Raw genomic sequence first — 20,868 nt, 5'->3', positions numbered from 1 at the left:
TACACAGAGTACAGACACAGTGAAGGGTGTGGTGTGTTTGAGCATGTAAATGATGGAGGATTTCATTGAAAATATAAAGCAAGGTCATACACCACTCTTGTAGAGCACACACACATGCTAACCAACTTGTGTGAGTGAAAGAAAATCACAAAGCAGCTAGTTTCTCACGGCATGTCTGGCTAACAGCTTCCAGCTGTTGCCTGGTTGGGAGAGCTGCTATGGGAACACACCGAGTACAAAGAGTAACATGGGATTCATTAGTAAATGGACACAGAAGGAGAATAAAAGAAAGCAAGCTGATGAGGTTTGGTGTCCTCAAAGAAACTGACAAATGATTCCTCTGGTAGAAACCGTTTTCCTATGTGGTACAACATCATAACTACTGTCTGAGTGTGTGTTACAGCCTGTATAGCTTGTGTTTCATGTGAGAATTCATGTAAAGTTGTACACAATCCATTTGTTCAGATGTCTGCATCTCCTGTCAGTGCATTTGAATTGTTCTATGTTGCATTTACACAAAGAGGGATTGTTCTGTGTGATCTGAGTTAACAGCCAACCCATATGACACTGTGGCTTGCAAATCAGAAAAAATGTGTGGAAAAAAAACTGCCGAGATGTCTGCTTTATGTGCAGCTGTTTAATCTTGTGGTCTGCTGTTGGGTGATGAGTAATATCTGTTATCTTTGCAGTGTATCTTCCTTTTGACTCCACAGGAAATCCTCCTTTTCCTTCTCTTGGAGGGCCAGAGTGTGAGAGGGAAGCAACCGAGGCCTGGATGTGATGACAAGAGAGTGAGTGTGTCCAGAGGAGAGGAAGTGGTGACTACATGTGGAGATTCCCTTTGATTAGTCTTACTGGTACTCTGACCTTTCAGCTGAATGGCCTGGGAGGATTTGATCAGAGCCACCTGGAAATGAGTTACCAAATAACTTCATATTTTTGATTTTTAAATAATGGAAGAGAAAAAAAAAAAACAAACAAAAAGAAAAAAACAGACAAAGGCTTAGTCTTGAGAACATTCATCAATAATTTATTTTTCTTACTCTCAAGAACCACCACGGCTTCTCATCTTGAAAATTCATCATCAATTTCCAACAACACAGTTTTGAAAAATGTAAAGTTACTATACAAATTTTTAATAGAAAAAAGAATAAATTAACTGTGGAATTCAGTTTTTTTTCTTATCAATTCCACATTTTTTTCTACAACACCTTTAATGTATTGTTACAGTTGAACAGAACTGATAAAATCAAGTTACATGCTCTATTGTCTGGTAGGGGAAGTGACTACTATTAAACTGTTTGTTAAAATAAGCTTCATTTTGCACAACTGGTATTGAATCTATCGATAACAATGAAGAGATGTCTAGATCCTACGTGACAAAGCAGTAACTGGTCATTTTGTAGCACCTGAAGGGTTTTTACGATGTCAGAACTAAAAAAAAACAAAAACAATACTGGTTCATATAAAATGGAACATTGTTAAAACAATGAATGTGAATGTTAAAAACCCCACAAAACCTTCCAGTGGCCCTCCGTACATACAGGAAAAGACTGATAAAAGTAAGTTCATTTCTCTTGGAGTATTATAAAAACCTCAAACATCTCTATGGAGCACAGAAGATATGGTGTGTTTGGAACTACAGAAGGAGGCGACGTCACACTTCATCACATTGGGCTCAGGGGTCAGAGATCACCACAAGGGCAAAACAGGACTCTCTGGGGATGGGGCGACACTACGGAGCAAGACGTGCTAATGTTAGCGTATAGAAATCAGATGCTGGATGTCTTAGGGGTTTTTGTCACTGGATCTGTATGGCATGCATGGGATTGTGTCTTTGGCGCACAAAATCTGGGCGCAGACTTTCAGTGAGAAAGGCTGGGTCAAACTTGAATACACTAGTGATGGTAACTGAGTGGTGAGTGCTGGTTCCAATCCTGGGGAAAGACTTGTCAAATTTGACCAGGCATAGATGGATAACTCTTGGGGAACCAGCCATGCACGGGGGCATGGGAGAGGGCTAAACCTTCTTATGAAAATAGTCTGGAAAGTGACAGATTACAACAACAACTGACGTCAGTGCATAAAGGAAACACCACTGTGAGAGACAGGCTAACATACGTACCATTCCTCCCATGCATTACAGCATGATACACAATTTATCCAGACATGATGGTGCAATGAGACTGAAAAAAACATGTCCGCTTCTCTCTGTCACTGAGAATCACAATCTGTCACAACCTTCATAAAATTAACATCTGATTAATTTAGACTTTGTGCAACAGTGAAACGATGGTAAGCATTATTCTGCAGCATAAACATAGTTCAAGGGAAGATAAGGGAAACTGATTCAGGGACAGCAACAACATGCAGAATTCTACTTCCTTTGTACAAAACCAGGTGTGCTTTCCTAACCCTGTTTTGAATATTTGATTGATGATTGGGATGTGTGATAAAATAATTCTCTTCATCTTAGAGGGTTTTTTCTCAGTTCTGGATATGGCTTCTCTTCTGCCCTGACAGTGGGTTGTTAATTATTAATTAATTGATGTCCATGTACTGTAAAAAAAAAAACCCAAAAAAAAAAAAACCAACACTATTCACACCTCGTCTATGGTTCCATCTTTTCTAGTTGCCCCTTATGCACTTTGATACAACTCATCAGTGAAATATTGAGAGTGGAAAATGCAAACATACCAATAGTAGCTCCAGCCCTCATAGACACTGGTAATGTTGTGCTCTAAGACCGAAGTAAGACTGACTAATTCCTTAACAATTCCCCCTGATGCCAAATCATAGATTAGAATGTAAAGTTACTTCTAGCTACTCTGCATTGCTGCTGTTTTATAGAATGGCTATAGACTGTTGAGATTTGAAGGGGTCTGTAGCTTGAAGGAGTTGTTGCTGTTCCAGCACTGAATACAGTACAAATATAAAGCACCAACATGTTTGGCACATATATATTAGTATTCACATGTGCTCATAAATGCAAGTGTTCTGACTGTCAGCGTGTGTTCTGGCCAGCATTGAGCTCAGACTGTCTGTGTTCAGTCAGGATCTCTCCTGTCATGCTGAAGAGATGGAGAGACAGACGAGAAAACACAGTGCTACAAAGGGACTGACAGATGCACAGCATGGTGTCAATATATAAAACCAAGACCAAAAGCGAAGAAGAGACACTAGTGATAAAAAGAAAAAGATGAGTCACTTTAGAGATTTATCACTGAATAGCCTCAATATCAAACTACGAGTATTGCCAAAAGGTGTCAACAGCCTTTACTTTCAGGGTTGAATGTTGAAATGTTGCAGTGAGTGTGACTGTGTGTAGCCATGTTTAAAAAAAAATCACCCTTCAACCCAACCCTACGCACTCTGGCTCAAATACTGTTCATAATCCACCATGCGGCCAAACAAACTGTAATGGACATATAAATCTTATAAAGACCAAAGACATTAAATAAAAATGAATGATGAAGTCACTGAAGAAAGCATAGATAAATGCCAAACCCAATAACCACATAACTCCATATTCTCCCTGTGATGCACTAATGATCCTTTACTCCCAGCATCACAAGGCAGAGAAACGGCAAAATGCCTACTTCAACTCACTCTGAAGATTCAAACCAGTTCATGTACTTGTACAATGTTTGTTATTGCTATAGTCCTCATCATATCCCAGACAGAGTCCCAGAAACCATCCTGATATTGTCACTTTGAATTCACTCATATGGTTGACTGACAGTCACTTTTCTGTGGGGGGCACCAGCTCACTGGACCCTGGTGTGACCAGTCAATCCAGTAGTTGTCTTTGGTTGTGGGTTAAACTGAGAGGAGTTGAATTTATCATCAATGCTTATCCAGATTTTTTGAAAAGTTTCTGTCATGTTCTTTTTTTATAAATATGCAGGGAGAAATAAACAAGACAGCCAAACAACATTGATGGGAATAATGAAATCCAACACAGTTTGTTTGGGCCTTGAAATGGGTTTCAAACTGGTGGCTCAAATCCAGCAGGTATCCTCTGATTGGGTGGCAGTGCACTGGAGTTAGTAAGGTTGGGGGACCAGAGATGAGATATGAAATACATCCTGGAATGGCCAGTGTTGATTTTGTCAATTTTGAGTAGTATGTTTGATATTTTTCTGTGCTCTCTCTCCTTCCATCGCTCCTTCACCCCTTGCCTGTTGCTTGTGCGCTGCGGAGGGCGGGTAAAGAAAGAGCTCTGTGGTGCTGTAGGGCAACAGTTCAACAGCTGAGGCTCAGTCTGTCCTGTAAAACCAGCCCTTATCAGAGCCTAGTGAGTGTGTCCCTGTCTGACTGAGCTGTGATAGAGGGGGAATAATAAAGAGGTGATGGGATGGATGAAGGGCAGGATATGGGGAGGAGGAAGGCTCATGTCCAGTCCACCAGTCCGGTCGGGGCAGGGTTTTTGTAGGGCTTTAAGGATGAGGTTGTTGGTTGTCGATGGGTAGTAGTGAGGGACAGTTGAGAGGCAGTAGGAGAGGGCAATGGTACTTTTCTGGGCCCCTAAAGGAAGGTCTCAGACCAGGGTTCCAGGTTTGGCCTTATCGTGTCCGTACCACTGCACATCTGCCAGCTCTGAACACAGGGGGCTGCTTAGAAAACAGCTGTCACTGAAAGACCTGCAGAAGAAGAGAGACCAGGATCACACTGACTTTATAGAACAGAGCTTCTCATTTTAAAAGGCAAATCAATCAAACATCTTTAACACTATCATCTATATGATTTCTAGTGTTCATCTGCTTCTGGGTTTTCTTTGTTAAACAGTGTTCTCTGTTACGACACATACAGCACATGGTTGAGTATTTCTATTAGTAAATCCTGTAGTGAATGAGCCACACTGTCAGAGCACGGAGCAGAGCACATGCAGAGATCAGATACGGATGCAGCCAGAGAGGGAGTACCTGACACACATACCTCCACCATCAAAGAGCAAGAAACTGTGAACCCTCCTCATTGTCAGCCCCTCCACAGTTGATGATATATGTGACTAGTAAACATGTCGCTTGAGTTCATGATGCTTTTAGAGGCGTGTATGGGCAAAGTTCTCTGAATATCTGATTGATGTAAATTTGGCACTGCTGTTACTGCTGTGTTTTTCCTTTAAGGTTATTTATTTATTTCTTTTCCTGTTAATTTAGTTTTTTGCTAAATTTCCTGCTGCTGTGTTTTCCCGAAACTAAGCTCTAGCTTTAGACCACTGGGAGGCCGAGACCACAGACAGTACCTCTATGCATCAGAGCTGGGCTGAGGGGGAGACTGACAGACGTCCTCAGTAGGAGAGCTGTCTGCTGTGCCTCTAAACCAGGAGAGAGGACACACACACAAGGGAAGGAGGGTTAGTATAGACAGAAAGAGAGACGGGAAAGAAATGACAATATTAGGTAACAGAAAATTGCTCCAAAAGGAGGTTGTGAGAGATGACGTGAAAAACAGAGGGCAAAGTGAAGAAACAAAGACACAAAGATGCAGTGAGTGAAACATTAACACAAACAGCAGAAATAAATGACAAGCCAGGAGGAGTGTTATAATTGAGTGAGAAAAATGTTTAAAAAGAGATGTTAACTCAAAGTCACAGTGAAAAACAAGATCTGCTTACACAGATACAACAGACAGTCAAAGCTTGTGAGGATGTTAGAGTGAGGTTTGGACGAAGATGGTGAGAAAGAAGCTCAGAGGGCAAGATACAGTTTGTCCTGAGTTAAGATAAAATCATATCTTCAAACATCTTGTCACCCTGTTTTAGCCGCTTCATGTGTGCGTTGGTGTGTCTCTTACCCGCTCTGCCAGTTGAGGATGTGCTGTGGGCTACAAGGGGGTGTGGGAGTGGCTGCGTGTTCACTGGAGGGCGTCATACTCCTCTGGCTGTGAGGGGATGCAGCTATGGGGAAAATGGACAGTTAGTAATGCTGATACAACACATGCAGCATGAGACAGAGACAAAGGAATCAAATGTGCACATACGCAGGGAAACAGACACACAGTGACTCTAGTGAGGTGATGGGCATAGGAATTTCATCTATGCTGCACACATGATGTGGGGGGATGTGGCCTCGGTGTCACAAAGACAATTTGGCTCAGGGCTTGACCACAGAACCAGCCTCGTTGGCGCAGTAGGCAGCGCGTCAGTCTCATAATCTGAAGGTCGTGAGTTCGAGCCTCACACGGGGCACTGTGTTTTCCTTTTAGACTTTATCTGCCTTCTTGAAGCAGCTGTTTTCATCTAAGATCTATCAGACATAGCTATCACAACTCACTCCCATTTAACTCATTCACAATTTACAGACTCCACCCAACTTTTTGAAGACATCAGTTTGTTTATCTTCTGATGTGTAAATTTTGTTGGTGAAGTGAGATGTGATATTGCTAACACAGAGATTATGCATTGATCAGAACATTTGGATTTGCTGCTATAGCGGCAGAGGCAGCCACAGAAGAACCTAAAGTAAGAGAATCTACAGTTTGATTGTGAATGTGATGTGATCGAAGTCTGCGAGGCCTTTGTCCAGTACAGAATGTGGACATTTGGACTGAGCCTTACTTAGCCTCTCAGTAATTAAAAAATTTGAATACACTGTGACTTCATTTAAATTAAATATAAATAGTGAAAGATTTAGTTACTCAGCTAGTGTTCTCAAGCATTACCACAGATCTCCAAAATGAAGTCTGCCTCTCATTTATGGGACTTATTTTTGTAATCTCAAGGTAGTGAGTTCGAGCCTCACACCGAGCTGTGTTGTGTTTTTTTGTTTTATCCAATCCACTGTATATTTGCTCCCACAAATTAAATTTATGAAGCCATAAAGTCTCATATTAACATCTAATAGAAACATGAAATTACTCAGTGTCCTGAGTTATTGTGGGAACCTCTAAATAAGCACAATGGACACACGAGTACAAGTCTTGTTGACACAGTGGGCAGTGTGCCAGTCTCATCATCTGAAGGCTGTTTGAGCCTCACACAGGGCAATATTTTCTGAAATGGACATTTGTTGTTAGAACCTTGAAATAAACAGTTAATCTAAAAAAAATGGAAACTTTTATCTAAAACATTCTCTTTTACCCATATGAGTAAACGTTTGTTGTGAAGAAATGAAGATGACCTACCTGGTGAGCCCTTGGCGAGTGTCCCTACTCTACTCCCTCGTCCATGTCCCAAAGTGCCTTGCTGTGACCCTGTCTCGGAGGAAGTGGATCCTGAATGTGAGTGACTCCTCTCCTTCAGGCTCCCTGAGGACCTCTGGTACCAACACCGCAGCTCTTCTGACACTGCTGCCCTCCCCCCTCCTCCTCCACCACCCTCTCGCCCCAATGACGGAGTCCGTACGATCTGAGAGCGTGACGGCGTGAGTCGGCCACTCCCCTCTCCTCCCTCCTCTCCTCCCCAAGCCTCCTTGTACAGTCCCCCGGCTGTGTAGGAGCTGGAGGTCTTGAACTGGGCCTTCACACTGTAGTGGCCCTCCTGATCACTTTCCAGGCTGCGCACCACCACTGGGTTGGGGCTGCCCTCCACGTATAGTGGGTACTCCTTGATGCGGTACTGGGAAGAGGGCTGGCTCTGGCTGTGGAGGTAAACTCCGTGGTGTCCCCCTCCCATCCCGCCTCCACCAGAGCCTCCACCAGAGCCATTCTTAGCTGCCAGGTTTGGCATGGAGCCGGAGTTAGAGGAACCCAGATGTCCTGCAGACCTGAAGAGAGAACAGAAGTCAACAATGTAAATCTGACAGAACTTTCTTTATATATCCGTACAGTACAAAGAAGTTGTCTCAAGAAAACTTCTTTCCTTGCATCTCCCCCACCCTTACCTGTGCCTTTGCCTCTGCCTCTGCCTGGCCTTGGAGGGTGAGTCCTCCCCCAGAGTAGAGTAGTTGGGGTTGCTGCCGGGGGGTCCACCAGAGGGGTAGTAATGCTCTGAGCTGCTTTGGCTGGTGCAAGATGAACAGTCGTCCAATGGGTCAGAGCCATTGGAGCTGCGTCCTGGGCCCAGGAAGAAGTCAGGGCTGCCCAGTGTTCCCAGGTTGTGCGGATGTGCGTCGGTGTCAGTCGCGAGCAGTTTGCCCTGGGATTCAAGGCTGGAGCTGCGGTTCCTAAAGTGCTGAGCAAGACTGTGCAGACGTGTGGGACTGATGTCCACTGACCTGTAAGATGAAGATCACAAACAATGAATATAAGTGCTGAGCTACTGTTAATTTGGAAAATGAAAAAGTGGCAAAACAGAATTAGTGTGAGAGCTGCAGGAAAAGAAGTCCTGTGACCCCATTCCAGTTGGGGACCACACAGTACCCAGAGTTTTAAAGACTTCTCATTACTAGGTATTTTTACAGTTATATAATCTGTTATGTTTACCAGAGTGATGTAACTCTTGAATAACCATTAAACAATTGAGGGTGTAAAAACTGACCTAGTGGAATGTACATAGTGTGGGGTCCTGGACCTCAGGTCCGGAGTTGATGGCATGCTGGACTGAGAATTCCAGTGAGGGAGGCTCCTGATGGGGCTGCTCTGCAGAGAGTTACTACCCCCTGCCTCGGCACTGCCAGAGCTTGGGAAACGCCTGTGACTTAAGAGAGGTGCAAGGAAAATGAAATTCACTAATAATATATTCCATTACATATATACTCCTTTCACATAGGCACATGTTATAAACCTGTATTTGAGGCATTCATGTACAGTCACTGACTGCAATTGTACTTCCACACACATTATTGCTAATTTTGACTGAATGAGTTACATTTGAGATGGCTAAACTACACCTTAAATGCACCTGTGGCTGTTGCAGTGTAGCAGCTGACTAAAATAATTGTGGGTAGCCTCACAAATAAATATAGTGTTAATATAGTGTGGCTCTATTCTAAAAGGACATACCAGATAAACTCCCTCATACCTGGAGTGAGAGGAGCGTTTTTTGACTTTTTCATAGGGCTCATCCAGTGATGATTCGCTCCACATCTTGGGTTTGATGGGTGATTTATCGTAGTCAGAGCGTGTGTAGTGCAGGTGTCGCAGGCCGTCCAGGGACTGTGGTGGAGGGGGCCGACTGTGAGATGGTGGCCGTGGAGGGAGGCCCTTGTGAGGTGATGCTACTGGAGAGAAGGTGGGGGTACCTGTAATTTGAGGGTCATCTGAAACAGAGAAATAATTGAAATAAGAGCACTCTATAAATCAGATGGAATTGCATTTAATTTCATCATTACCATGAGCTACAGAAAGTGCAGAAGTATAATGTGAAGGATTCACATTATCATTACCATCATCCAAAACCAGTGCATCAGACAGTGAGCTGTCTTCCGAACCAATATTGGCTTCTGTAGGACAGAGAAACAAAGGCAAGATGTTAGAGACTGTACAATTACAAAATCAAAAAGACTAAAAGCACCTTTTCTTGTGTTAAAACAAAAACAGCCTCACTATCCATGTGTGGACTTGTATTACTGCTCCAAACAGTACTTCAGAAGAATACTGCGTATGTGTGCAGTGGCAACTAAAGCTAATAAAGTGATATGAAAACAATCTGATTTTCCTGTAGTGAACAGGGGAATATTGATACCTTCTATGATAAGCGATGCTCTCTGCGTCGGCTTCTTGCCAGAGCGGACCCGGTACTCATTGATAGAGTTCTCAATTTCCTGTAGCTTCTTCAGTGCGTTCAGATAAGAAGTCTTCCTCTGTTTCTTCAGCTTCTTACTGCTCACATGAGGATCACTGGCAAGACGCCTGGCTGCCTCTGTAATCTGGGACTGAATGGCAAACTCCCGCTCCAACCGCTCCAGCTCCTCTTCCTGGGATAAGCACACACACACACACACACACACAAGTGCAAACTCTTGAGTTATGCAAGCAAGCATGAAGATATTGGATTTGCACACAGTTTTAGCAACAGAAAACTTCATACAACCCAAAAACAACAAAGCTTAGTTTGCAGACACGTATTCAGACTGTAACTCTCCCATGCAACGTATTTGGTTAGACACACACACAGCCTTGCCAGAGAAAACACACTGAGGAAATCATTTATCTGTGCTGCAGCCCCACATTTTCTCACCACTGGATACTCTCTATTGAGACTCTCTGTCCCCCAATAACAACACCTCTCCATCAATCCATCCTCTCCTTCTCTACACTTCTCCTGAGATTTGTGGAGCAGAGACTGTAAGAGGAACCAAGTAAAGCACACACTGTCACGCTGCAAATGTAAACACATATGCAAATATTACATATGAGTGCAAAATGTGTATCTATATACTGCAATATGTGGTGTAGTATACTGTTGTGTAATATAGTGTAGTAGAACCTTGTAAATATGATTGTAGATAAGGAAATAAACACACACAGTGTACAATCTGTATGTAATGTGTGCTCTCACATGACAGAACACACCCACTTTCCTCCAGAGAGAGAGAACAATGATGTATTCACTCGGGTCGACATCTTACTGGACTACCTCAGTTCTGAGGAATCCCTCTCACACAACAGTGCCTTCACACTACTGCCAGAGCAGCTTCTGTTTCTGTGTGTGTGTGAGTTTAAGGTGTTCAGGATAAATTAAGAAACATCTTTCTGCTTGCAAGGCAGTTTTGTGATATTGTGTCCCTGGATTCTTTACAAAGCATACAACCTCAGCGACACACTCCCACACACGCATGCCTGCACACAGGCAGACACACACACAATCCTACTATCACCACTTCCTATGGCGAGAATGCTGCCAGACTATTTTTAGAAGTTTCGCTGCTCTGGAAAATCTACCCGTGGCACAAAAAGACAGCAAGATAAAGATACAGTACAACTACTTTTACAAGGTCCAAGACGTCTCAAACTGTGGCTTTTTACTGCTTTTAGTTTCCTTTGCTTCCTTAATAAATGGGTAGGGATCAATTCACTTATCTTTAATCATCAATCATCACCCCACACTGTCTTTAATGAAATTAATCCTAAACTATCTTTGATCTGTACTGAGCTTTTAAGCACTTGTTGTGATCTGTAATGCCCATCCTCTGTTAATAAATCTGTCATTAACATTACAGCCAGCTTAAAAGGAGATAAACACTCTCTTAACTAATTAGCGCTTCATTCAACATCTTCCAATTACTGCAGCCAAGTGCCTGGCACAGGTACATAGCAGAGTGTATTTGATTCAAATGCTGACACCTCTAGATGACCTCCTGTTTTCATTTAGCTTGTGCTGGAAGACTGTAGAGTGTGATAAAGTGCTACTGAGGACAGTTGAGAGCTGAAGCTTCACCTCTCCCTTAGGAAGAATTTTCTGCTCATCCAGTTTGAAGGCGGTACCAATCTTTCGTCTCACTGTGGGCGGCTCCTCTCCAGGATCTAGAGGATATTCCTTAGGAAGCTTTCCTGTCAGCTCCTGGAAAATATGAGAGGGGGGAATTAAGTTAGAAAAGAAAAGCTAAAAAGTCATTTAGTTTTCAAAATATTTAACAAATCTGTCAGTGTTTTCTCATACCGCCTCTCTGATGCAGATGCTCTTCAGTTCCTCTAGTCGCTGTCTTAGTGTTTCCTCCAGAGCTTCCTGCCTGGCCCTCAGCGCTGCCAACATGTCCTTCTTAGCTGTCTGGGAGCTGTCTGATTCTTGAGAACCTGCAGGGTACACACAGTGCACAATTGAGGGCAGGAGTCTGGAGCATACCTGTGTGTGTGTGGCTGTAGTTGGGGGAACTTCTTTTGAGGAAGATTGTGGAGGGGAGGGAGAAATTATGCATGCACCTGCTAGCCTTTGCAGGATGTTTACAGGAAGTGAATGGAACATTTCGATAAGGAAGCTGAGTTTTAGTCGTGTGTTTGGGCGAGTGTTTCAAGGAAAGGGTAGTTTAGGGCAAAGTCTGTGACGCACAATTTCCAAGGCTCTAAGACGGTGCCAGTCTTGTTTATAACATGCCCTGTTGAAAACTACGCAAACACACACACACACACAAACATTCTGTTTCTCTCTGTTGCTCTCTCGGCGACTCTATGCGGTTCACAGTAGGGTCAAATGAAGCAACAATACAAAACTAACCGCTGCTGAAACAGTTATGGAAGCAAGAAATATCAAATGGCTCTCTATTGTTCCAAAAAGACTATATTTAAATTCAGTTTTCTGCGTCCATTTAAGTGATGTTAAACAGGCACATTTCTGCAGCATCTCATTTCAAGCCATGAAGATTTTAAATTCATCATTCCAAATCTACTGTCTAGATCAGTAATGTTGCCTGTGGCAGAGAAGGACAACACATACAGTATATGTAATCTCAAAAAAAGTTCCTGCATACTTAAAAGTGATGGACAGTGTTTGTTCTCTAAGTGCATAGATGTGACATTACTGCTCCTGTCATTTACTGTTGCTAATAGGTGGCCTCCAGTCAACAAGCAGTAGATCATGAAATCAACACACTGACACAACACCGAGGAGACAAGTGACAAGACTCAGCAGATAAGACAGAGACACACTGTATGTTATGGGGTAGGGGTGGAACTAAAGAAGAACAGAGAGGAGGGAAAGGGGAGATTAGGAGACCAGGAGTGGATAGCTGAGGAGATAAAGGGAAGGGATTAGGGAGGAAAGCAGAGATACATGTATCTATACTGAGAAAACAGAGGTTAGGGAAGAAAAAAATCTGATCAGATGAAAATGAGTAGAACAGGCAGGACATGATTACTGAAAAAGAATACTGTTCTTCACTCCTGACAGTAATTCATTCAATAAGGTGTGCTATACTCTAAATAGCTGACCCCATAGCCATGTCCACACCCACATATTTGCCTTTTCTGATGTTGCTTTGGTTGAGTGAAAGTAATTTTATAAGTGAATAGCACAGCAGTAGATAACAAGGTTAAAGTATTTGTTCTTTCCAAGTGTGCAACACACTTTGCACGGCTGTTTAGGTTTAAAAGGGCATTTTCCTCTCTATTCTAATTCAGATTGGCATTGTTTTAAAGGCTGTAACAAAGTTGAACACTGACTTGCTGACCTTTTCATTCCTGCACTCACTAAATTTAGAGGGGGCAGGGGTCTCTGGAGGATGAGTCTGTGTGACATGGAGGGTGGGAGTGGTGCTCTATACATACAGAAAGATGCTGGGTGGGGTGTGTGTACAGTATGTGTGTGAGAACATTCAGCAGAGAATCAGTGGCCTCTTTCCAGAGGCAGCTGTTTCTGTCTCTCCAGTTGTCAACGAGTCTTCCCCTCACCACCACACAGGCAAACACAAAGAAAAGCACACTCACATATCAGTATTTCTCTCTCTCTGTCAGTCTCCTTCTCTCTCAATCGCAATCACACACACACACACACACACACACACACACACACACACACACACACACGCATATATACTGACCTGAGGAGAGCAGACTGCCACTGCTGCCACTGATAATTTTGCCTTTACTGCCCATGTTGGCCAGTTTGGAGGTCTTAAGAGTTCCTGTTTCTGTAAGGTCTATAGCGATCTCACTCAAACTCCGGGCTGCATGGATCTTCGACTGGATAGACAGGAACAGAAAGGAGTCGTCAAGGCCCATCCTTAAGCAGTTTAATGGCAACACTCTTGCTGACAATGCTTGCAGACTTTGCTGTATCGCTTCTACATCTCTAATCATGTCTGTGGTGTGTGTTGAGTGTGTTTCTTGTGGGACTGACTGACCTTGCTCTGCTTGCGGTCCAGGTAGAACTGGTGTTGGCTGATGGCCATGGCCCAGATGGACTTGATGAGAGCAGGACAGGCGTACCAGGTATGCACAGCGATGCCACTGTGGCCAAATGTCCTTCTTGTCACCGACGCCCTACAGTAGGAGTGGACACAAGGCCTCCTTATATACACTGAATACAAAGGATAGCTACGCATCTACATCTGTGAAAACACCCAACCACCACCACTACTACTACCAACGAAATTACTACTGCTGCGGCTGCTCTGAAGAAGGACAAAAAAATATTAGAGGCTTGAGAGAGCAAACCCGATAGCGATATTTTCTGCAAAGCCACACACGATGTTCCCCATTGTTTACTCATCCTTATTTAAACACACATCTGTAGCTGAGCAACAGACCAGCTCACCCAAAATGACAGCTTCCTTTAAAGAAAACACCACTGCTCTCTGTTTCACCCTGTCAGTCTCTTTTTCTCCAATTCCCTCCCTCCCTCTGTCTTTAGAATAACACTCCACATATATAGCCATGTTAAATAAACACAAGAGAGGTCACTTCCTCTGCAAAACAGCTATCACTCACCCATCTATCCTTCTGTGGTCAACTATCAAGGGTTTGCCCTGTGTATGTATGTATGTAAGACAGAGAGCACATGAATTTGTGCATGCATGTGGCTGCACAAGTGTGTTAATAATCAGGCGATCAATCTATGTCAGGCTCCACCGGGACATCCCCAATATCTTGCCCCATTGCCAAGACAAACACTGCAACCATTACAGAATTAGATTCCAATCTCTCCTTTCCTGCACTGTACTGTATGTAGCTTCAATCTTCACACATTCACATATGGCACAGTGGTAATATACAGTAAGTACTACTGGAAAGCATCCATAACTAAGGGAAAATTGTGTCACTTCCAAATATTGGCTGGTGAGAATTCAACAGCAATAACATTCATTCAATAATGAGGGACCCCTACGAGGTTATAACCAATGAGGAGTCAACTTTACATCCTTAAAAACACAGATAACAAAATAACAAAATTAATAAAAGCACTGTAGCAAGTTGACAAGTGGCTTAAATTTGTGATATAAATTTACCTCCTGGGGTCATGAACTTCCACTGAAAACTTCTTCTCTCTGAAGTAGAGGTTCTCCAACTGACGCCATTGGAACACCTGAGGTATAGGGGAAACACACGCTCTTCAGAGCTGCTCATACAAAAACACGCTTCACATTAAATCCACACAGCTTTCAGCCAAGTCCTCCTTCCTTTTCTCTATATGTTCCAATTTGTTTTGAAAAAAAAATGCAATGGATAAGGAGGAGGAGAAAAAATGAACTGAAGCCGATGAAGAGGAGGAGTTAGGAGCAGAGTAGGGAAAGAAGAGGACCTAGTCTGGAGCTCTCTGATCAGGTCCAGACCAGGCAGGCTTGTCCACAGCGGATCTCTGCTCTGGATGACCTCACTCTGGAGAAAGACAGCGTGAGAGGGAGGAGGCTTTCTTTCCTCCGCTCAGATTTACTTTTTTTCTCTTTTCCGTCCGCTTTATGAACCATCAGCTTCTCTTTAAATGAAGTTAAAACCAGCTGGGCGAGAAAGTTTCCCCCAAGACGTACTCCACAGCATGTGTGTATCTTAAATCCTCCCAGGCGCAGGGGAACAAAGTTTTTAGATGGTGGGTGTTCACCATCTGTAGGCATGTGTGTGTGTGTGTGTTGGTGGAGAGAAAGTGTGTAAAGTTAAGTTTCCTCCTCTCCTGGAGCTTTGCTGTGAGAGTTGAGGAGGGAGGGGGCGTTTATGCTTCCCCTCCTCCTGACCCCTCCTCCCTCCCTCAGGGACTGTGCTTCCTGCTCTGGGCCCTGTGGTTGGGAGGTGTGTGTGTGGGGTCAGGGGAGGAGTGATGAAGGGGGAGAGAAGCCTTCTGTGGCCCCTGCAATTGAAGTGCCCTTGCTTTGTTTAGTCACACACGCACACGCACACACACACACACACTCACAAAGTCTGGGTCTGGTTCTTGTTTCAGAAAAGGTAGAGTATGGGCTGTTTCAGAACACAAGAGGGCCTGCATCTATCAGCTGGAGCAGGCCTGCAAACACACTCACAAACCTCTGGTGGCCACTGACCAGCTATTAGTGAGGAAAGTAAAACTGAGCTGCAAGAACTGACAAACAAGAGAAAAGAAACAAAGATCGCAGCTATGACAGGATGAGGGAGGAAAAGAGGAGAAAGGGAGCTAAGGGAGGAACAGGTCACAGCCTAGGAATTTTAACAGCCTGAGAAAACAATGGACAGAGGGTGAGAGGGAAGAAAGGGGAGGAGGGTGAGAAATATTATGAAAAAAGTATGTAAACACAGCCTAATGTATGTATTTATGTGTTGCAGGAGTTATGTACTGATGTGTATGTAGCGAACAAGCATGAAGAAAGCAAACTGGTGTTCTTATCAAAACTCTTTCTGTACCGTACATTTTAAATGGAGTGTGAAGTGCTAATGTAGCATGGTGCTAAATATAGCGGGCAGGGTAGATAGTGAGAGGGTGACTGTGTGTATGTGTGTGTGTGTGTGTTAGCTACATGTGGACCAGAGCTGTAGAGATAAGATAGGTGTTTGTAACTGTGTGTTTAGGCACGAGACCACTAAAGCTGGCCTCGCAGAGCTGCTGTGGCTTTGAAAGTGGACTTTGATGTTTCAGGATAAGCTATACGTGCACATGTGTGTAAATATAAGGAGAACGTTAACAGCAGTCACAAAGTACAGCTAAGTCACTCAAGAGTTTAAAATTAGATATTTTTGTTGTGATTACAGTACTGCTTCAAAAAGCGCTCCAGTTATATAATCCTATTGTGTTAATGAAACCTTTGTAGTCTTTCTGACTACTTTGTGAATATCTGATAAAAAACACGCTGACAGCTTCTTTCTTAGGAAGCTGGCGGGTGCTTCTGTTATAAGGGCGAGGGTTGTGCATGTATGCGTGCGTATGCTATAAATCCTCTTCCTTTTGACTGTAAAACACTGGCACATAATGGCACAAACACACACAAGCAGAGGAAGTGACTGGTCATTATTCATAAACAACTGGGCGCTCACTGGCACAGACCCACGTCTGTCTCATAATAAAGTCTCTGCACCTGAACACGAACACCCATTGCAGATGAAAAGGTCAGATGTGATAGAGTGTAAAGGCCTTTATTCTGTGTAATGGACTCCCTGGCGACTCTGGGAACAATAGAGTTTAGAATAGAAGAATAGAGTAGTTTAAATAGTGTAGGCCACAATAACTGTGAGGCAAGGTATTATTCCTTTCTAGAATTGGACCTGAGGGTCCCAAAGACCATTGTTTCACCCATAGGTGGGGTTCTGGTGCGCAATACTATATCCACCAGTTGTCATGGAGATGAAGATACACTCTGGGGGCACTTCCTGTTGTTTGTATATTGGTTGTGGAGTTTTGGAGGGATGACATTTGTGGAAAAACAAATCAGAACAGGCTGTATTGGCCTATTTCCTCAAAATGAAACACAGACATCAGCTGAATAAGTCACTGGGTGTGTACTTTCAATCCCCTGCAGAAAAAATTTGAATTAATATGCAGTGATATGCATACGAGTATTTGGAACCTTCTTGCGGCTTCATCACAGTGTTGACAGAAGCTTTCCTTTGTTAGCCATAAGTCAATCAGTCAGGTAGTTAGTCTATAACCTCTGCCTAAATGAGTCAGAGCACACTAATGAGGCATTAGTATGGTATGTGGTTAGGTTGTAAACCCCTGTCTGTGTGTACTGTATATGTCTGCATGTGGCCTGTGGTAAGCAGAGGGGGAAAACTATTTTAACATCCCCAAATAAACGTGGAGGGTGCGGTAGATGGTTTGCATTTAGAAACAACAGGAACTCCCCTTGTAAAGAGACTGATTAAACACAACTGTCTCCAGCACACACACACTTATTTTAGTACAACTTGAAATCACTTAGTCACATATTAATGGATAAAAAAGGTTTATGTTGAAAACATAAACCTTTTTAACTATGACAAAAGATGGTAATGGGCCCAAAATATCTCGTAATTAGTGTCCTGCCTCCATCTCACTGAGTCACAGTACTGAAAACTTGAACAGTGATAAACTAGTGATTACACTCTGAGTCAGTGGTTACTGGTACTGGACTGGTGGGCTGATTGACTAATAACCAAATCAGCTGCTTTTCCTCCAGTCTGTGTAAACAGGGATGACCCTCATTAGTGACATAACATGGAAAGCTCCTGGTGACCTCTCCGAGTCTCTTCCTGTGAAGCAGCCTTATAAAGCAGCACCACCCACCTTCTTTTCTTTGCCTTATCACTGAAAAAAACCTTAACTGTGTTCACTGGGGGGTTTAGTTAAACTTGATTTTGGTAGTGAGGAAGCCCAGTCTCTTCTTCTAAACACACTTGTGTTTATGTGTGTGTGTGTGTGTGTGTGTGTGTGTGCGTGCGTGTGCGTGTTGTGGTGAGGGAGAATCAGAAAGAGCAAGAGGGAGAGAAGACAGTGAAGGGGGTCAGTGCTGAAGCTTAGTGAACCAATGACTCACACTGACTGTTGCTATGGCAGCTGAATGCTTGATAAGTCACTTGTGTGGGAACGCTGTTAACTCTTTCTTCCCTCCACCTCTCCGTCTCTGTTGTTTCTGGCATCACAGGGTGTATATATATATATATATATATATATATATATATATATATACACACACACACACACACACACACACACACACACACTGTGTGGTAAAGACACACATGATTTGGATTCACAGGCTTCCTAGCATGATCTGGTATTTGTGTCTGTAAGATAAAGTGGATTGTATTGCAAGTGGACTGCATTTTTTTCCATCACCATGGTGATTTAACACCTCTGATTTGGAGTACTTGGGAATGAGGCAGGAATGGGGCTTGGTGGTGAGACAGTCATTTAGGCTGGAATGTACCAAACAAGACACACGTGCACACACAGTGCTCAATGTTAGTGGCAAACAGGAAAGTTGTGGCAGACAGGAAGTGTTCATCAGGATGGTGAGTTCAGAGTCCATTTCAGTTCCTGTCTGTCCTTTGTGCATTTGTTAGTGAGTGTGTGGGATTATGAGCAACAGTGTGTCGTTATATGTGTGTCAGAGCCTCTTGGTGATCAGTCACTATGGAGGGATGCTGTTAACCCCATTAACAAAGCTGAATGCCAGAGCTGAAACATGACTGGGGGTCAGAGGTGAGTTAAGAAAGGCTTTCCACGCGCCACTGGATGTAGCGACTGGGAGGAGGACTTCATCCACAGAAGGACAGAAATAAAAGCAGGACAGGATGTAAAACATTCCAAGACTGAACGTCTCCAAACAGTAGTATTTGTTCTGCATTGTTCTTGCTCTTCCCAAACACAATATCCTCACTCACTGAATGGAAAAAGGGACAGTGGTGACAATAACATTGAAAAACTGAGAACAGACATTTCCCTCTGAACCAACACATTATTTATTATATATACAATCGTCTTTAAAGATGAGGGTGAAGGAACTGGGGGCCAAAAATGAAAAGATATCTTGGAGGTCGTGACTTTTGTATATTGTGTTAATGAGGCTGTGGAAATTATACAGATTCATGTATTAATGCTCACTGAAAGGAGAGCCAAAAGCTGTGCAGTGGACAGTGTAGTCGTGGTGCAGAGAGAACAGAGGGAGCATCATCTCACCTTCCGGGGCTTGACCTTGTCCTGGTGGTCATACTGAAAGATGCCTTTATAGCTCAGACCCAACCACCATGGGATCCCCTGCTTGTCCTAAAACCAACAATAGAAAATACCTCAGGAAAAGTTATGCATGTGTGTGAGATTGACAGAGAGAGAAAGAAAAATATAAATAGCATAGTAATAGTAAATAAAGACAGAAATACACAGCACATTTGTTTTGAGCTCCATCCAATCTCCATATCCAAACTGCCTGCTTGCAGGTCCAGAGTGAACAAAATGTGTGTGGTGCATGTGTGTGAAAAGAAAGGCAGAGTAGTAAAACTGTACCTTTACAGCGTAGTAATGCACTCCATATGTGGGCAGAGACTCTACAATGCTCATATAACTGTAAGGAGCAGAAAGACAGAGATGTAAGGGTTACAGAGAACACAGCCTTCCATACAGTGGACAACAAAACCAAAGACAAACACACACTTACTTGACAATAGCTTGCCCTCTGGACTGCCCACTGAGCTTCTTGTAATGCTCTATGACCCGGTCTTCACTGTAAGAGAGCACAATAAGGAGTAAAAAGAAAAGTTATTAAGAGGAGGGAAAACAAGAAGATGAGAGCTTGTGTAATGTTCTGGTGGTTTTCTGGATAATGGACTAGTCTCTCACCAGTAGGCCAGAGATGGGTGCTCCTTGAGGGCCTGGGTGGGCAGAGCAGGCAGCTTTTTCAGGTCAGACCTGGTTGCATCATTACTGGAAGGGAAAAACCACAAGACATGGTCAACACTACCTCTGCAAGAACGATCATTCTCTGCTGTAGGCCTAGCACTTGCAAAAACTGACTACGCGATACCACTGAGCTGTAGAAAGATGAAAACTTTCAATAGTTTAAAGCAAAACAGAGTATTTCCCAGAACTGTCTTAGAATTGTAATGTTAGCTTTGGAAGAATGTGGAGAAAGGAACTATGTTCAGTGAAGAGGAATGAATACTGATGGCCTAAATGCTCTCTATTTCTGGGACTGGGCACTGTCTATTTCTGAACAGCTGCAGAGACACGGACACTTGGAAACACAGGAGAGAAAAAGGGACAGACACACAGACACAAGCATGTTAGATAAACAAAGAAAGATAAAAGGAGATAAAAACAGGGATAGAGGAGGAAAAGATTAAGACAAAGAAAGAGTAAATGAGACGGGAAACCACACAGAGAGCCAAAGAGACTCTGCCCCAGATTCTGTTTTCAGACCTCCAGTGGCAGGAGGTCTTAATACCCCACTCTAATCCCTTCGCCTCTCTCCAGCCTTTGCTGAGGCCCTGGAGGATTGGGGAAAGCCCTGGGAACATGACAATCTATGAGCTAAAGCCCTGGAAGAGATCCACCCCATCTACCCTGCCCGGCTGTTCTCCAATGTCTGGACACAGCTGTGAACATAGATCTGTTGACTTTCATTCAAGTAACTAGTCATTAGGTGTGTGTCTGCATTGCACATAATGAACGAG

General features: G+C 43.3%; 1 protein-coding gene and 1 non-coding gene across 11 annotated transcripts in view; one reads left to right on the top strand and one right to left on the bottom strand.

Annotated features, from left to right (window-relative positions):
- Positions 1 to 1,009: 1,009 nt before the first annotated feature.
- Positions 1,010 to 20,868, bottom strand: part of frmd4a (FERM domain containing 4A) — an 83,447-nt gene continuing 63,588 nt past the window's right edge. For 4 of the 10 annotated variants that reach the window (XM_071501170.1, XM_071501155.1, XM_071501129.1 and 1 more), the window contains exons 8-24: positions 20,036 to 20,119; positions 19,854 to 19,919; positions 19,703 to 19,760; positions 19,379 to 19,465; positions 14,767 to 14,842; positions 13,662 to 13,804; positions 13,359 to 13,500; positions 11,486 to 11,619; positions 11,264 to 11,386; positions 9,569 to 9,800; positions 9,270 to 9,326; positions 8,906 to 9,143; positions 8,423 to 8,581; positions 7,827 to 8,159; positions 7,129 to 7,709; positions 5,800 to 5,902; positions 1,010 to 4,643 (exon numbers count right to left, since the gene is read on the bottom strand). In XM_071501170.1, the coding sequence (XP_071357271.1) occupies positions 4,541 to 4,643; positions 5,800 to 5,902; positions 7,129 to 7,709; positions 7,827 to 8,159; positions 8,423 to 8,581; positions 8,906 to 9,143; positions 9,270 to 9,326; positions 9,569 to 9,800; positions 11,264 to 11,386; positions 11,486 to 11,619; positions 13,359 to 13,500; positions 13,662 to 13,804; positions 14,767 to 14,842; positions 19,379 to 19,465; positions 19,703 to 19,760; positions 19,854 to 19,919; positions 20,036 to 20,119 (2,719 nt within the window). In that variant the 3' untranslated portion in view covers positions 1,010 to 4,540. Of the gene's footprint in view, positions 4,644 to 5,248; positions 5,321 to 5,799; positions 5,903 to 7,128; positions 7,710 to 7,826; positions 8,160 to 8,422; positions 8,582 to 8,905; positions 9,144 to 9,269; positions 9,327 to 9,568; positions 9,801 to 11,263; positions 11,387 to 11,485; positions 11,620 to 13,358; positions 13,501 to 13,661; positions 13,805 to 14,247; positions 14,729 to 14,765; positions 14,843 to 15,058; positions 15,849 to 19,378; positions 19,466 to 19,702; positions 19,761 to 19,853; positions 19,920 to 20,035; positions 20,120 to 20,868 lie in introns of those variants that run through there. The other 6 variants (XM_071501202.1, XM_071501161.1, XM_071501147.1 and 3 more) reach the window with 6 other exon arrangements.
- trnam-cau (transfer RNA methionine (anticodon CAU)) lies at positions 6,121 to 6,193 on the top strand. Its single transcript has one exon. It is a non-coding gene; the product is annotated as a tRNA-Met (tRNA).

This window comes from Trachinotus anak, unplaced genomic scaffold, assembly GCF_046630095.1.
Source record: "Trachinotus anak isolate AG129_WGS33_773 ecotype Australia unplaced genomic scaffold, CSIRO_AGI_Tana_v1 ptg000002l, whole genome shotgun sequence".
NCBI lineage: Eukaryota > Metazoa > Chordata > Actinopteri > Carangiformes > Carangidae > Trachinotus > Trachinotus anak.
The sequence above is the reverse complement of the archived record's forward strand: the minus strand, read 5'-3'. Positions and strand labels throughout refer to the sequence as shown.